Genomic DNA, 18,813 nt, shown 5'->3' on the forward strand with positions numbered 1-18,813 from the left:
TTCTCAATTACTCCAGTGAAGAAAAAACCTGTGAATTGTACACTATAATTCTACCAAACTCCTTTATAAGTATTTAGACGGTCCAGGTTGCACTTCTTTTTTTAATTTCCAGAAACAAAAATAGAAATCTGATCTTTCATATATTGTCAAGAACCGTTGTTTTCAAATCAATAGAATAGAGTGTGTATGTCTTGCATTTTTCATTGTCATTTTTTTCTCAGGCATTTGGCATATGTTCAGTGGTTTTCTGTTCATTTTCTCCACAGCAATACAACGCCCACTTGAAATAAAGGGCAAACATAATTTTGCAACATGTAGGAAGGCTTGAGCAGCTGTACATCTGATCTATACCAACCAACTTACAGTTGCACTCATTTTTAAGGCTGTGAGAAAAACCCCACAGGGATTAAATTTGTCTTTTCATGACCTGATCCAGCAATTAATAGATACAATGTTACTATACATTTCACTAATATGAAAATCTTAATGCTACTCAGTAAAAGTGTTAATTTTAATTTCCTAAACTGCCCTGAATGACATAATCAAAACTATGCCAGTTGGAGATTTTCTCCATAGAGAAAGATCTGAAATTTTTGATGTCCATTTCCTTTTCTGAATGTCTAATTTGAAATGTACAAAGGTGTCTGAAAAGCTGTAGAATGATGTACATTTTTTCCATTTATTCCAAACTGAGCAGTCAAAAGAGAGTAATCCAAAATCAATAGTGACTTTGCAAAACCTTGGCCAGGCTATAGACTATAAATTGATCCTTTGAGCATTCATTGCCTCAAACACCTCGTCACATGAATGAGATTACTCAGATGCTTACACTTACAGACTAACCCTTGGCTAACCCTTCCCATTCGAGTTTCATTTGGTTGTACTAGTTCCATTCAATTTCCTTCAAACACATTATTTTAAAAATCAGATAATTTATATTTTTGGGTATAAACTCAAGTAAAAAACTGTTCAAAAACATCAACCAAAATAATTTTATTATTGGAGTAAATAATTCATTATTTAAACAGACATTTTAAATCCAGTCAATAAATACCCTGATTCAGGAAAATATTTAAATGCTTAGAAACATAAAACATTTTTACCTATGTTTCATTTTACACGTGTCTTGAAATTCAGCACTTAAACTGTGAGCCTCAAGCACATATTTAAGTAATTACCTGAAGAGGATTTCACTTAAATACCTATTTAAATTTGCATGTGGTTTTTGGGGTGCATGGTTTGGTTGAGCTTCAATTGGCTATTGGTACAGTTGAAGTAATAATTTAAAACGTCATCATTTTTTTCTTTATTAGAAAGAGTTATTATAGTAAGTCTTCACTTGATTTTATTATTTTCATTGAAAAAGTGAATGCAAAATAAATTTTAAAAAATTAATATCAATACTAGGTATTATCTGATGCCCATATATTACCCTAGCATGACACCTTTGGTTTTTATTTACAGAATAACATAAGGATTACATGTCATAATTCCTTGTATACACAGATATGCATATTCATAGGTTGTATGGAGTTAAGTAAGCAGAGATAAAATGTAAGTAGGTAATAATATGAATGAAATGTTTTTCTCCTGTCCCCTGGACCTGATCTATGCTTGTTCTGTTACCAGCAAGGGTTCAAGCAAATGACCTCTAGATGCCCTTCAGAGGTCTTTAGCAACCTAAGTTATTCACTGCGACTCACTCCTTGGAGGAACCTTTTTGTCTCCACTGACTGTAGTAATTAGCTCAAGTTTAGAACTCTTATATTCACCAAATCCTACCCTTAGTCAATGTAAATAAAAACTGCATATACAATTCCTGTTGGGTTCCCACAAACTACTCAGACTTTGAAAGCACTAAACCATTTCCAATCTGCCCTTGCCAGGTGTGGAGAGGAAATAACGAAGAAGAAGCAGCAGCTTTGTTAGCCACAGGATGTGGAAGTTCAGCTCCTGATCCTGTTGTTGCTCCAAACAATGTGATAACTACAGTATTTCAGTCTCAGGATGCTCCTGCTCCAGGTTTCTCCGCATCTTTCACAAGCAGTAAGTAATATTAAAGCCAGATGGCTGCTTAATTAGTCCATTTGGGATTAGTTTGACCTGTGTGTAGCAATTCAGACCCCAGTCCAACAAGGCATTGAAGTTTCTGCCCAGATATGTAAACAAAGAGTTTCCATACTGAGTGCAATGAATTCTAGTGTTGGACTTGCCCAAGATGCAGCTCTTATTTTGTAGTTATTCTCAGCCACCTTTGCCTTTTCAGTGTGCTAAAAAGAGTGAATAGGCTTTAAATTTTAAAAATTCATTGTTAAACTGCTTGGAAACTAATGCTTTAATTTTCTTAAAAAGACATTTCTTTAACCATGGTATGTGCTTTGTAATGGTAAAACCTACCAGAAGTAGAAAAGGTACTGCTCAGCTGCTCTTGGTTGCTTGGGTTTTTTGTAGGATGCTGCCAAAGGAAACCACTTGCCCTTCATGGCATTCAGATGAAAACAGCAAGAAGCTAAGTGCTTTGAGGGAAACACCACTGAAGCATTCAGAATCCTGAATTGAAACCACTTTTGTTTTTATAATGTTTGCACTAACATTGTCAGTAACATCTAATAATCTCTTAGTGGAGACGTCACAGTCTTCATATGCCTGTTCCTAATCTACCAGCATTTCACTGTGCACTGCATTCTTTTAAGCTTTTGTCTTAAAAAAGAGAAACAAAGGCCATGCAAGTCATTAGGATCCAAAGGAGCTCCATGAAAATAAACTGTTCTGTAAACTTGTGGGTGGTAAACCTTTCCTGCCTCTGCATATAGCAAAACAACCCAGAGGTGGCCCAATGACAGACTACATTCTCCTGGATGTCAGGCATGAAACAAGAATGGCACCACTTACACTAATGTGGGCATTTTCAAATAAGGCTCCCGTGCCCCAGCAACCCGCCCTGCTCCGATTCAGACACATTTGTATATACTAAAGGATTTTAAAATGTGCAGGCTGCACACCCACAAGAACAGCAATGCTGTGTCCTCCTGGTCAGGCACTGCAGGCCTATGGGCTGATCTTACACAGGAGTGTGACATCAGGATGGCCCTACACTCCCCAAAAACACTGCTCTGGCTCTGTGTAAGACCTGCTTTTGCCATCATGGTATATGATACTCCCCCTGGGTTTTTTTCACCAGGAGAGATGAGGTCCTTGTGTACATTATTTGGTTTCTTACTGCAAACCCAGAACAGTATTATCACCAGGATTATAACTGTGTTTTATTTATTTGTTTGCAGGATGCGGAGTAAATTTCACTGGACCTGAAGGTCGTATTGTTTCTCCAAACTACCCTAGTCAGTATGATAACAACCTGAACTGCAATTATATTATAGATCAGGGACCACAGTCACTGGTGATCCTAGAATTTGAGACTTTTGACTTGGAAGGTAATTGGCTCTTCATAATTTCAGTATGCATTATGAAGTGTAATTTCTTACTTGAAAACATACAAGTCTTCTATCATTGAAAATCACTGATGGCCCATTCTGAAAATCTTTTACAGATGAACATTTATAGTTTTCAGGGTTAGGTTTTGAGTCACTGAAGTCTTCCAGAAGAATTAAGAGAGATTTCACCTGTTGAATATCTTGCAGGAATGATTTTGGGAACTTACCACTTTCTTGGAATACAAAAGTGATTGTGGCTAATCTGGGTCTTTGTTCCTGCCTTTTTGTTGGTTTGTTTGTTTGTTTGCCATTGAGTCTTCAAATATTTTTGATCTTAGGCCAGCTGTTTTGATTTTCAGCGCATCTGTTTCTTAACTGATAAAATAGATATAAATGTACTTATTTTACAAGGATGTTTTACAAGGATGTAAGAACACAGAAATATGAAATTAGGTAAAAGACTACAGCAATGGGAAATGCATAAAAGTGATTACCCGGTATATACCAGTAACAGAAGTCCCTCTTGTGATTATCAAATTGGCAGCATTTAGCCAAGAAGTAACAAGTATAGTATCCTGATCACATTGGTGTGAATGGAAATGCTTTCTCAACCTTGATAAGATCATATTATTATGTGTGGACATACCATGATAACACAGAAAAATCAGTATGTCCAAACTGCCTGAGTGGCACCACATATTTTGAGGCCACCTTAATCTGGCTCCCTTGAAGTCACCAGTCAAAGAGATTTTGAGTAATTTTATACTAAATTGGGTTGTGTGATTTATATTTTATTTCAGAACCAACAATAAAGGCAGAAAACAATATTCTTTTCTTTTCAAGTTTCCATACTGTTTTGAATTCAAAAGTATTCTGGTTGAGACTTAATTTAGGTCTGAGGTGAAAATTTGACTATGATTTTATCTGAATTTTTTTTTTTCATCCCCTATTACAAACCACTGCTTTAAGTTTTTTAAAATAAAATATAAACCACAGAAATTATATCATTTCTTCACACAGAAGACACTAAACATTAGGCTGAATCAGATGGTGCCAATTTTGACAAATCTTTGAGTAAATTTACTAATCTGCATTCTGTCTGTGCATTCAATTGATTTTTAAATGGATCCATGTTTTTATTATCAAGAGGGTTCAATCATAGAGGTAAGTGACTCAGACAAAATAATAAACATAGATCTAAATAAATACTAAAAATATTCTGTTTCTTGCAGGGCAATTTGCTCCTTTTTGATTATAGGCTTCCTTACAGGCTATACCAACTAAAAGTCCTGAGTCACATGAAAGAACTGTGGATATGAGCTAATGGACATCTGGTTAGAAAAGAGGAAGTATGACACTCCCCAGTAGTTGGTTACTAATATTTTTCACAAAATCTTAAAATACAACCCTGCAGTAAAGAAAAATCACTTGGGTTTAAATTGTAAAGAAGATTGAAACCACTATCTTGAAAACTATAATTGCAGAAATGAAAAATTATTGAGCAGTCACACTGAATGTATCTAGCACATGTGCCTAAGGGTTTCCAGTGTGAACTCCATTAGTTCTTTTGCAAAGACAGGACAATGTCTGGCAGCATCTGTTAAAAACATTTCTAGCTATTCCATATGCAAGGAAGCATTGCACCTACTTAGATTGTTGTGTTGCTGAGAGTGGCCTTTAAAATTTTAAACATGCTATTATAGATGTTCTAGATTGAGTTTTAAAGTTTAGCTGCATGTCTAATTAACATTATTTATTAACTATATGACCTCTCAAAAGAAACCTAATTGAGTTTTTTTTTCTATAGTTGTTAGGTAAATAAATGAAATATTTAAAATAATGCCTGTAAAGCATGCATATCTCTTTGACTTAAACAGGTTGGGATACCTTCTCCAGAAAATTAGAAGGCAGAAATTAATAGTCTGTAGTGCAGTGACACAGTGCTACAGATCTCTGCCCTACAGTAGTCATGTTTTCAGTTATGATGGGATGCCTCTTCTGATTTTAAAGAATGACTGAGGCTGGTAACCCACAGCAGTGGTATGGTGTCAGTATCTGGAACCAAACAAACATTGACATGCATCTACTAAGTATTAAATATGTATTAGGCACTAAATATAGCAACAAGCAGAGCAAGTGAGAACTTGAAGGAACTGCATTTGTTGATTTTGTGATCAAAATTTAATCTAAACTCTCTGCTTCTTGGTAGGTAGAACAATTTTTATATCACTTTGAGCCCCTGAAAATATACATTTAATTTAGACATTCACCCAGATTTATCTCCTAGTGGTGGAGATAAACTCAGAACCAGCTATACTGTGCAGGTGGAGTGAATTACTTTCTGGAAACCTCTCTCACTCTCTTTACCTATTGGCTATTGCAGGAAGCCATAAAGAATAGCTTACACAAGATGCTTGAGATCTGAGCAGAAAAATATAGGCAAGATTAACCCCATGAATGGAGTTTGGCTTAGCTTCTGTGATTTCCTAGCAGTGTTCAGGATGTTTTTTTCCTGTGCCAAATTGAATATGGTCATAGAACCTCTCTTTTGATTTGCCAGTTTCAGGAAGTTGCATAAGCTGCCATTTGCTTCTTGTACTACGACTTGCATTGTGGTGTTTGGTTATTTTATAAAGAACCAAACAAATAGAGGTGAGTTTGTTACCCAAGCAATACAACACTAGCCCAGCTTCTGCAGTGATAAATTTCTTCCATATGCCCTCCCTCCTTGGAACAAAAGTCTACAAAAATCACACATTAGAATTAGTAAAAACCTCTTATTTGTCTTTCTTGTTAGACTTATTATCTAAGAAGTAATTAATCACATTCAATTTCTTGTCCATTAGATTTATTCAGATGAACATCCTGACAAATTCTTCTCTAGGACAGCTACAGTAATGTATTATTAAGTGGCTGTACTACTCTTCAAGTGTGAGTATAACACACAATAAAGTCAGAGACCCAAATAATGGGAAAATAGGGGAAATGTATGTAGGCTTCCTGCAGTATCTGCTTTTAGAATTCTGTAATATTTATACTCTGTCCATACAAGACAACTGCTTTGTGTTTATACCACGCTGATGTAAAATGTTTTAAAAACTTGTTTATTTCTCCTTTTTGAAAAAAAAACAGGCCTGCAATTTTGCAATCTGGGATAGGGTCACAGCTTTTTTTTGGAGTCTGCTCTATCTGCTTTCTCAACTGTTACTAGGCAATTCGGAAAATAGGCAAGTTTAGCAATAGATTATTTTTAAATAGAATACATATGAGAAAGAATTATAATTCCTTGCTTTCAAAGCAATATCTTATGCTACAGAGCTGGTTGATATATTGCACAGTGATATGTTTCTAGGAAATACTTCTACTTTAGTAATTCCTAATTGTATTGCCATTCATATCAGAAGCGGCTGTTGTGAAAAAAAAAGCCTTATAATTTTACGTTTTACAGCCTTTAAACAAAAAGGTTCTGCTTCAATACTAAATGAAACAGAATCTATGGCTAAAGACAGAGAGATAGAAAGAGAACACTGATATTAGTGATCAGATAGTCAGGGGCCTAGATTTGGTCAAGGTTTTTGTACCAGCATCATATCAAACAAATGATTTTATGGACAATAATTAGACTGGACAGAAATTTCTGCAAAGTGGAAAGGAGACAACCCAAAGGCATATTTCAAAATGTAATGTAAGGACAACTGAAGCTCTTATTATGTGAACTTTGGACACAAGGGTCAATGTATCAATGCTGAATGGTGCCAAGAGATGATAAATAGAGCGCAGATAGATAACAAAGAGCCTTGAAAGCAAATGCATGTAGCAACTCAAAGAAACAGGGATATGTTCATCATGTCAGGCCACATAAATGATCTCTCCAGAAATATTTGGAAGAAATATTGTCAAGGCTAGAGGAATGAATGGTACAAGGGAAGGATAGGAAAGAGTTTATCTTAAAGATAGTGACTGGAAACTTATGGGGTCACTGACACAGAGACAGCAGTTGCATCTGTCCTTGCAAATGAGATTATACAGAGCTAATGTGGAGATAAGGAGGGCAAGACAGAAGATAGCTCACTGAATCCTCATGGATGAATTATAACAGAGGATACAGTAATACCAAAAGGATGAGCAAAAGCTCTTAGTAGACAACGTTTTATGAAGAAAAATAGTGCTGACTATGTGGAAAAAAAGTGCCTGTCAGCTCGAAGAGAATGTTGGTCTGACATCTGGCTAAGAACAGGTCTCTGGAGACTCATGAAAGCAATTTCATTGTAGCATAAGGGACAGAAACTGGTCTAGAAAAGATCTAAGATTATATGATTAGAGAAAATAAAACCACAGAGAAGAATTGTGGATGATGTGCTGAGTATGTCTAGAGGCTGAAAGTATGACATGAGGAGAATCTGAATCTGGGGAATATTTACAGAATAATGCATTTAGATTGGTGAGAAATTAAGAAAAGTGTAAACAAGAGAATGAGGTACAGGATAGAGATCAAACAATGACTAGTCTTGTCAGAATTTATGAGTCATAAATCATATTGGCCCAAACAATAAGGATTCAAAACTAGAAATTAAGACTTTTTTTCACAATTCTTTGTCAACCATCTTATTTTTTTCCAATGCACCATTGGAAATCAACTTGTGATAAGTATTAGGGACTTCAGCTTTGGTGAGAAATTAGTTTCACTTTGTCTTTCTCAGAAAATTATCTAGGTTTCTTTCTTAAATCTTTCTCATCTTGAAAATACTCATCTCAACTTTTTTTTGTTTTATTTGAATTTAAAGATTTATTATTTTAAATAAATTTATTACATTATCAAATATTCCAAAACAGGATAGGAAATGAAGAATATTCTTAATCAATTATTTTATTAATAGTGTAATTAATCATCTGATGTGGCTGGTCATTATCAGCTTAGTTACTCTTACTAGAGTCAGACAAGCACCATGCCATATTTCTGTATTGACATAATTGCAAAGCATGTTAGCATACATTGTCTTCATTGAGACAGAAGAAATTTTTTAAATTAACCTCCAGAGATGATCTAAAATACATCTGACTGCTGAGATCATTCTGTTGTTCTCATGAAACAGAACTATCACTCCACTCCTACTTGTCATCCTATTCAATATGAGTTATCTTGTTTCCTGCAACAATTGGAAGCAGCTTATTTTGACTGGACAAGGTGCAGGAATAAATCTGATACAAGAGTAAGCTCAGTGTCTCTCCTGTTAAATTTAGGTAATTCCCCATTAATCCTCTGCAGTTTAAGTAACTGTCCATTATTGCTTACAGGTCACTAAACATGATAACTTAATAAATGTGACAACCCAGCTTCCAGTAAGCTTATAAATTATGAAAAAGACAAAGAAAACATCAAGTTATCCTCTAGGTATAACAACAAATGAAACTTGGTTTTCAGTAGGCGTGTACTGTGTTTTTCACTGACAGCATTAATTCAGCTTCCTTGCAAAACCCACATGGCTCTCTTCTTGCTCCTACAATATATCCCTTGGTGCTGCCAGCCTGGGTACCAGCAACTTCTCCCCCTGCTTACGGCTCCCAGCTGGGCAGGAAGGTGGTGACATGGCTCTGAGCTCTCAGGTGCTGGTGGCTGGTGCTTGGTAAGTCTCTCACGCCCCCTGAAAGTGTAGCTTGTCCTTTGCAACATTCCTCTGGCACTCTCAGTATAAGAAAGACTTTAGGCTTTTAGAGAGCTTCCAAAGGAAAGCTATGAAAATAGTCAGAGGTCTAGAGGGGAAGCCATATGAGGAGTGGCTGAGGTCACTTGGTGTGTTCAGCCTGGAGGAGACTGAGGGGAGACCTCACTGCAGTTACAGCTTCATCATGAGGAGAAGCAGAGGGGCAGACACTGATCTCTTCTGTGGTGCACAGTGACAGGAAACAAGGGAATGACCTGAGGTTGTGTCAGGGGAGGTTTAGGCTGGATATTAGGAAAAGGTTTTTCCCCCAGAGGGTGGTTGGGCACTGGTTGCCCAGGGAAGCGATCACAGCACCAAGCATGACAGAGACCAAGAAGTGTTTGGACAATGCTCTCAGGTACTTGGTGTGATCCTTGGAGAAGATGCTGTGCAGGACCAGGAGTTGGACTTGATGATCTGGGTGGGTCCCTTTCAACTCAGCGTATTCTGTCACTCTGTGAAACTGATATGACCTTCATATTTTTGAGATCTTCCACCTTGGTCAAACCTGTTTGCAAACAGCGAGGTGACTAGAAAGTCCTGAAGGTAGGGCAGGGAGTCAGAGAAAATGCCTCATTCCTTCAGAAACCTGATTGCAAATCAGAAGCTTAAAACAGTGGGGAAAAAAATAGAATGCTGAACTCCCTTTTCTTGTGTTCCAATTTTTTCCCCACTCAGCCTAATACCTTCACTGGTTTTCCCCCCAAAACAGATTGCTTTAGAAATTCACTGCAAGATCAAATTTCCTTTTGACTTTTCTTTGAGCCAAGCTGAAGATCCTGAATTTAGGTACTCCAAAGTTTGAGGAAAATCAGAAAATCAGAAGAAATAACTTAGCTCTGAAACTTGCTGCTTATGGACTACTTTTTGATTTTTCAAAAATCTCACTCTAAATGGTTTAAAATTCCCTGCACTGAATGCTGAATTCTACATTAGGGGGAAGAATTTCCAGGTAGCTAGTTGCCTGTAACAAAAAAGTGCGTTGCTTTTATCTGCAGAGGACATCCATGCTTTTGTTGGGTCTTCTTACCTCTTCATAGAGAGTGTTCACTCAGCTGTGAACTCCCACATATTCAAGGGGCCTGGAGTCTTTTCCAGATCATAGAATGTGTTGAATGAAACAATTCTGATGTCTTACATCCAAGGTCTCTTTACCTTTTTCTGCCACAGTTTTACTGCATGTTAAAAATTGACATTTACTTCCTCAGCAAGCAAAGGAAATCCAGAGATCCGTGGAATGGAAAGTAATATAAAATTTAATTCTTCTCCTGGATTAGGTCTATATAGTTGTTGCTCAGTGAATCACACGTAAAATATGCAGCTAACACTTCTGCACTCTATGTCCATGCAGCCCCAGCACTCCTGAGCAGAATTTGTCTTTATGATGGAGTGAGCATCTTCAGTGGGAAGAGCACAGCCACACATCCTCTCATCACTCTCTGTGGCAATCAGCTCCCTGACCCAGTCAGCGTCTTTGGACCAATGCTGCTCAACTTCTACACTGACTCCCACATCGTGGGCTTTGGATTCCAGGCCAGATACAGAGCAATTGGTGAGTAGACACTGTTCTGTATTTGAGATGGCAGAAATATTCTGGATAATGGTTCAGTGTAGGAAAGCTGTAGCTTATTTTGGGAATACCTCAATGGGTGTAGATGATACATTTTCCCACTGCATTTGCTCAAAACCGTTCTCAGGACCAGGACATGCCACTGGTGTTATTAACACACTGAATGATGTGTTACCTCACCATTCTCACTTCTGTACTTTCCATGGGACCACGTGAGGAACTGAAATATTTTCCCTTTTCTGTAGAAAAGAAATACAACCATTTTCAGCAGGTTTTGGTTGCTTGGTTGCTTGGTTGGTTGGTTGTTTTCATTGTCTAAGGAGAAACATCATTAGTATATTTAATTGAGTTAATTTTAAAGATTTTATCAATTACAGGAGAATTATCTAATTCTCAGTTATACTAAAATGACATGATACAATACAGGAAACAAAAGAAGTAAATGGACACAGCTGTATGCCTCCATTTGTAGACCCTCTTGCAGTGCCAGGGATTAATGTAAATATAACTTGGGATATAGATTTATTTTTATTTTTTCATAACTATTTTCACCAATGCTCTTTTGTCATTCACAAGAGATCTTTTATGTTTTAAAGATGAAATTTGAATTCAAAACAGAAATTCCAACTGAGTTTAGAATCTACATCTACACAAATATCCCAGACGAGTGGTTTTATTTGCAAAACAAATTTTCATATTTTCTAGGTTTAACTGATAGAGACCACTTTTATGTTTGAAAGTATAATTTTCTAACTGCAAAGAAAAGTGTGTTTAACTTTGGTATTTCCCTTAATGCATTCTTCATGTTCAAAGCCACAGAACAAAACCATAAAGCTAAATTCTTTATGTGAAATGAATGGTCTGTTACAGATAAGAAAGAGGGACTGGCACTGAGAAATGGCAATGTGCAGTTACTCATGGAAAAGACCTTCATAACTCACTCAAGTCAGTTGCTGCTATCTGACTTGTGACTTCTGACATTTCAGAAGGATAACTGGAGCTTTATTAGCTTGTTGTTATATACAAAACAGATTCTGCCAATTAACATTCCTCTTCCCTGTAGTTGCATTGTTTGCTGCAAAAAAATGAAAAAGGCTCCCCCCTCCTAGTGTAGAATAATGCTGATTCTTTATCTTCCAAACTCCCATCCTTTATCTGCCAGTTCTCCAGGCTGCCAACCTGAGTCTTCAGGGGCTCTGCATCAACAGCACCCTGTATGGGACTGTCTTTGTTCAGGCGGTGGCCTGGGCAATGGCATCTTCTTTAAGACATGAAAAACTGTGTGTGGCTCTGAGCTTATCAACAGGATGCAGGGAGACTTGGGGAAAATTTTTTTTCCTCCTAAATTTAAGATTATAAAATGAAGGCTGAAGCTAACAATGGAGATTAGAGGTTTTGTTCCCTGAAGCACTGAAGCTGGAAATAAACATTAGCCACATCCTGGCCTCATTTGCATCCATGGTGAGAAACCCTGAAAAGCCAAGCAGTGCCTTGAGTTTAGAGTTTCAGAGTTTAACTTGCTTTCCAACTGGAAAGCAAGTATTCCATCCTCCAGCTCAGCTACCCTACAGTGCTGGTGAGTTCCAGCCCAGGGTGAAGTGGGGAACAGGATTAGTGATACCTGGAGACTCCTCTATGCATTTCTGTGCAGAGCAAACACCACAGCAATGCTCATGCTCTGACAGGGTGTTGACAGATGATGAGGCTCTGCATATATTTATTCCAGAAATATCAGAGATAGGGCTATGAGTGCAGCTGTGGCTAATTAGAGGTTTCCATGGGGCCAGGATCTGGATGAAGGAATGTCTTTGGCCACATATCAGCCAGGTTTCCTTTGGCAAGCTAGAATGAGTGCAGAGATACTCTCACTCATGCTGCTGCATGAGGCACCCATCCCACCCTGCTGCTCCCTGGACCTGCTGCAGGACATTTGAAATCAGTGTCAGTCTTTTCCTGACAGTGCCAGTGCCATTTGGTATGGATTAGTAGCAACCTGTTACTGCAATGCTGATTATTCTTCCACTGCAGAGCACAGCCTGACAGACACCTCACATTTAACAGTTCTAGGCATGACAATGAACACTGCTCCAAATTTATCAAGGGTTTTTCTTTCCTTGCATGAAAACTCCTGAAAGAAATATGAGAATTAGGGCCAAACTAGTATTCAGAAACTAATCACTCTTTTTTCTGTTTCCTCTACAGCTTGTGGTGGCATTTTCAGTGGCTCTAATGGTGTTATCAGCAGTCCAGGCCATTCACGTCTTGATTATCACAACAACATGAACTGCTCATACCACATCACAGTTGGAAATGGCAAAGCAGTGGCCCTGAAGTACGTAATCCAAGTTCAGTTTGTCATTAAGAGAACAGGGATGTCTCTGATTCCAATTAAAGCAGCAATTATTGACAATACTTTCTGTGACTCTCCTTTTCCAAGGTCAAAGCCAAACTAAAATAAGAGATGGTTCCTGAAGTCACTTTTATCAGCCTCAGGTTCCCTTCCATCTTTCTTTTTAACTTGTTAGGTAAACAAAAAATCACAATTTTAAGTTCCCACTTTGGTTACAGACAATACTAAGAAATTGTAAAAATGCAGGTCATGCTTTTTAGTTAAATTCTGTCTGCCTTTGAGAAGTTTATACTTCTCAAAGGCAGAAGACAAAGAATAACACTTCTAGAAGGACAGTAATAATTTTACAGCCAAAGTAATAACACCCACCCAAAAATAGTGTCTTTCTGAGTGTATTTCTGTCTTGCCTTAGAGAGGAGATTATTGCCACAAAATCTTGCCACTGACAAATTAAAAACTGATCCATTCTTCTATCATGTGATTGTGAATTAGAACATTTCCCAGCTAAGAGGAAGACTCACTGGCCTGCACTCTGTGCCTGCATTTTATAGGCCACTCACGTGCCCAAGGAAATTGCAGCCTGAGCAATTGCAGAAGTGAGAGAGGGTGTGTTTGCACAGACCTCCTGCTTCACAGAAAGCTGAGGTGTGCTGACAGCTTGCCTTGCAGGAGGCCCAGTGGGTGAGGGACCAAATTTCTTTGAGGCTTGTTGGCTGAAGAGTTTTGCCATGCATTTAATAATTGCTTGGTTTATTCCTGGAGACTTGTTTGGCCTGTATATGGCTTTGGCTACTGCTAGTACTTGGATCTTTCCTCAAGCACTAAAACACACGTAACACAGGAAAAGAACTGAAAGTGTGATACCTAAGGCTCCAACTGTATTTTACAGATTCAACAGCTTCCAGCTTGAACTATCTCCCTCCTGCTACAAAGATTATGTGGCCGTGTATGATGGCTCAGATACTCATGCTCCTCTCCTTGGGAAGTTCTGTGGCTCAGAATTGCCTCCAAATATTAAGAGCTCCAGTAATAACTTGTTCCTGGTGTTTAGCACTGACTTCTATGGAGCAGACAGGGGATGGAAAGCATCCTTCAGAGAGGCCTTAGGTATGTGTATTATCAGACTCCTAATCTGCTGGTAAGTGATTTTTGGTGAGGAGCAGTTGTGACCTCCCTCTCTAGGGGTGAGTGAAGCAGAAGAATGTTTCTGATTTTGTGAAAATTGAGTGAACTAAGCTAAATACTAGGCTTATGGGATCCCTGCATTCCAGTCTGGTTCTGAACTGATCCCCTTCCTTCTTTGCTACCCTTTCCCTGCCTCTCTGAAGGTAAAGGTGTTTCTTGGGTGACTGAAGGCCTAGCAGCACCAAAAGACCTCTCTTTTGGCAGAAATACAGCAACGCCTTAGAATTTTATTCTTCTGTAGTCAAAGGTTGGTGGTGTTCTAAAGATGCCTCCTTCCAATCTATGCTCACTTTCCATTTACTTTCAGTTTCCCTCGCACTTTCTAAAGAACTGAAGTGTTGAGGTCAGCTAAGATTGTGGTTCCACACCAGACACCACTGTGCTGATTTCTACTGATTTGTGGAATCATTCTGATTAGCTGGCCATAAAATAAATGGGATCACAGTGAGATCCCAGTAAAAAGGCACTGGACACCTTTTGTTTAGATGGATGCAAGAATAAGGGACAGAGTTTGATAATTAATTTAAAAAATGTTTCAATTCAGTACTCTACTTTAAAGATCAAGGTGTAAAAGGAGATTTTTATCTCCTTATCTAAAATGTTTAGGGATGGTAAGCAACAAATTATTATTATTACATGCAAATTGATTTCATGTCATCTCTACTACTTTCCTGTATAATTAACTCCAACTCTTTTGTGGTCTAGAAAGAAGTAATTGTCTGGTTTGCAAAGCTGGCGCTCAGACAGATCAGAATGAAAGGCCTTTGTGGCAGAACAAACATAGTCTTCTGCTGAGTCATTGCATCCCCTCCCTATCCCTAGCCAGTGACTTTCTCATTTGATAGTCTGAGAAAGTACTTACAGATAAGGAAAATAACTGTTTCTACAGGCTTTGCCAAGAAAAATATTCCCACAGAACCTCATAGTTATTACTATTATTAACTATTACTTAGCTTACTCAAAGTAATTGCTACAAGAATGTTTAAGACATTGTGAATGGTCTTTAAGTCTTGTGAACAGTATTCCAGGTAACTTAATTTTGTTTCACATGTTGCTGTCTTTAAACGCTGAAGTATCAGTTGTTATAGATTCCCTGCAGCCTGGGTTAGTATTTCCAGGGTGAGATCATCAGGAACTCCCCAAGCTCTTCCTATTCCTGTTGGCATTTAATCAATTTTTTTAGCCATTGACTTTAGATTTATTTGTGCAACTTGTCAGATCTTCTCCTTAAGCACACGACAGAACACAAGCCAAGCTCTTCAAGTCAATACCATGCCTGATAATTTCCTAGAGTGAGGAGAAGCCTTTTATGAACAATCTTTGACATCTCTTAGATGTTTTAGAGGGACATTTCTGGAGGCTTCCAAGGAAAACAAGGTTAAGATGTTGCATGTGTTACCCAGAAGCTATGAGTTGCAAGTTATAAAAGATGCCCAGGAGGCGGCAAGGGGTGTGTGACAAAGAGCCTGTGGTGGTGAGATGCTTAATGGTAGGTCTTCTCTCTTCATTGTGGGAAGCAAGCTACAGGGACTAAACCACATAGCCATTAGCAAGGATCTTGGCAGTCCCATGATAACAAAGAATAGCCAAAAAGGAGAAAAGCACATTACAAGAGGAAAACATGAGTCACATCCTATAAATGTTTCCAGCTTGGCTTGCCTAAAAAACAGAGCCAGGAAAATCTGTGACACATCTTTGTACTATGAGGTCTGAGATTATGGTTCAAATAAAAAAGAATAAAACCATGAAGATCTAAGAGCCTGTTATTCTACATGGTGCTTTAGAGAAGCTCCCTCATGTCTGTTAAAAGATAAAACCCATGTGGTTTTGTAAGAGTAAAAATGCAATCAGATGACAATTCATAATTACAAATCTCTTGAATAAGGAAGATAGTATCTGTAGAGAAACAAGAAACCTCATCCTCTGTTGGATGACAACAAGCACATTATTCTCTAGTTGCTCTAGGGAAACACAACTGGATAATGTAATTATCGCTCCCTGTTTCATGTTGTGAGTGACCCTGATTATGTATTGGGAAGAAACAACATACTGTTTCTGTTTGTAGTAAACTAAGCTATTTCCTTTCCCCACAAGCTCTTCCAGTTTCTTTCCATATCAGGCTCTTTAAGGAATACTGCCTAAAACTAGGATTATCCAGGCACTCAAAGAGTTAAACCCTGAAATTTCTGTAGAAAACCTTCCCTGATTTTATTAAAACAATTAGTTTCTATCACTGATCCTGCCTCCAACAGAATATTCAAGGTCCCCCCACTAGACAGAAAAAGAACACAAAAAGAAAGTCTGAAATAGTGTTAATTTGGCCATTTAGAAAAAACTTCATCTTCTCAAATATCTTTTCTTTCCCTGTGCTAATCCATACACTGTGTAATAAAAAGTGCACAATTCACAGGCAGCTTTCGTTGTCATAACTCTGTGAGATGGTGTGCTTGCGGCAGGGGAACATACGACCCTTGTGATGTGGTTCAGAGGGTTTATCTTTTCAGTATTTCTGCTGCTAAGTTTGGGTACTTATCAGCCTCATATTTGGAATCACTTGGACATACTCTCAGGCAAAGCTGGAGAGCCAGGCTGACTGGAAGATACCAGCCTGCTCTAAGTGTTAGATTTGTGGAAAGACAGACTTCTCTTGCCTTAGTTACCACTGACCTTTTTTCTGCCTTTCTTTTCAGTCTGTAAAATGAGAATTATAACTCTTTTCCACAGTGAGCATGTGCTCCTCTAGACAATCAATAAAAGGATGAGAAGATAGAAATCAATATCATCTTAAGGCATTTGGTTACATGAGATGTCTCTGTAAAGGAAGGAAACTAAGATCTCTCCCCAAAGAATGAGATCGGCATGTACTGAGCTTGTGACTTGGCTAAAGATCTCCTGATTATCTCTTAAGCTCTAAGGGAAGATCTGAGTTTTCTAAGTGACTCCGGCTGGCAGGGACAGAGCCTGCACATACCTCTGCCATCCCTGCTGTAATAGCACAAATAGCACTTTGGTGACAAATGGAGATTCTGCCTATTCCTATTCAGTAATAGGATGACCCTCTCACCTGAATTTGTGATCCCCTGAGGCATTTGATAGAAAAGCTAAGAAGACATAAAGATTTGGGGTTTTTTCCTGTAAAAGAGTCAGAAATCCCTGCTGGGAGATGCAGCTGTGATCTTATTAACAGGAAGTAATTTCTCCTTGAAACTCTCTGCTAATGTACATAGCTCCATTGGGCCAGTAATGAAAAATGCCTCTAAACCATCAGAGTAGGATCGAGGGGTCTTCTGAAATGCAGGTCTGCTCCCTGAGGCTTTCTAAGGAATTCACATGAATGTACAAGAAGAAAAGTGTTGCACGTGGTTAGATAAGTGGGTTGAGTCAGAAGGCTCTTCCTGAGCTTTATTCACATAATACAGGTAGGACTGCAACAGTTGAGACAGTGGAGAAGGTGGGGTGGAGGAGGGGAGGAAGATTGTCTGCTTTTTCTCTACTGCCCTAAATTCTGCTTGACTTCAAGCTGTGACCAGCTTTTTCCCCTCCCTTTTGTATACTATCTTTTGTGAGCATGCAGGAGAAATCCAAGTTTATGTGTTGTGAAAGATGAGCATTGTGTACTGGATTAATATCATTGTGGTCCCTTGTTTTCATCATTTTAGGGCTTATGAGCTCATAAGCCACAATTCCACTGCACAAGGCACTGCACAGGCAGAATAAAGCAACAATCTAATGTCACAAAAAGATTATGATTTAAACACAAGATGAAGGAAACCCAATGAATATAGACAGGCAAGAAGAATAGGGCAGCCACAATGAGAAAACTAGTGTTGCTGGCTCTAGGGCAGGAGAAATGTCTCCTAAACCTTTGGCAACAATTAGGCTGTTGGAATGTTAATTCCTGAAACACCCTGTCCTCTACATTGTCCTCAGTTTGCTCAATTTCTCGCTCTAGGATCTCTCAATTCTTTTTATACAAATCATCATTTCTATTGAATGAATATTAATCATTTTACATGAGAAAAATAATCATAAGCAAGTAGAGTTTAGAAGAAAAATAGCTGGAAAAAATTAATCTTCCCTGATATACCACAAAAGTGCATTCATAGGTAATTGGCATAAATAATCTAGTTTGCATGTAATAGAAATTGATTCTAATCTACATGTTTTTCTTCTTGATAAGATGATCTGTAATTTACCTGATAAATCACCCAGAGGTATCTGCCTTCTCTTATTCTATTTGCAGTGTATTGAATTACTTATTTCCTGTATGGAATTGAATACACTAAAAGCCTGTCACTAAGAGGTTTACTGTCATGCTCTCCCCTAATGAAATTAAAGTCTAGTTTTTAAAAAATTGATCCAGTAGAATTTTCACAACATTTTAATGCTATTTTATTGTATCAACAACAACAAAAAAATTGCCTCATTTCATTGTAGTTCATGTTCTCTCCTGTAAATTGAAACTATAGCTCTTTGTTTGGTTTCTAGGCGCACTTTTTCAGCAGTGTTTAGCATGCATAGTTGCTGCAGAATCTTTTTGGGTTGTTCAGAATTGCTGAAAAAGCCCCCACAATT

General features: G+C 38.0%; 1 protein-coding gene across 3 annotated transcripts in view; it reads left to right on the plus strand.

Moving 5' to 3' along the window:
* Positions 1 to 18,813, plus strand: part of CUBN (cubilin) — a 144,261-nt gene that overhangs the window by 109,645 nt on the left and 15,803 nt on the right. For all 3 annotated transcript variants that reach the window (XM_072925492.1, XM_072925490.1, XM_072925491.1), the window contains exons 55-59: positions 1,887 to 2,046; positions 3,282 to 3,431; positions 10,485 to 10,685; positions 12,906 to 13,035; positions 13,943 to 14,160. In XM_072925492.1, coding sequence (XP_072781593.1) covers positions 1,887 to 2,046; positions 3,282 to 3,431; positions 10,485 to 10,685; positions 12,906 to 13,035; positions 13,943 to 14,160 — 859 coding nt within the window. The remainder of the gene's footprint in view (positions 1 to 1,886; positions 2,047 to 3,281; positions 3,432 to 10,484; positions 10,686 to 12,905; positions 13,036 to 13,942; positions 14,161 to 18,813) is intronic.

Source organism: Taeniopygia guttata, chromosome 2, assembly GCF_048771995.1.
Source record: "Taeniopygia guttata chromosome 2, bTaeGut7.mat, whole genome shotgun sequence".
NCBI lineage: Eukaryota > Metazoa > Chordata > Aves > Passeriformes > Estrildidae > Taeniopygia > Taeniopygia guttata.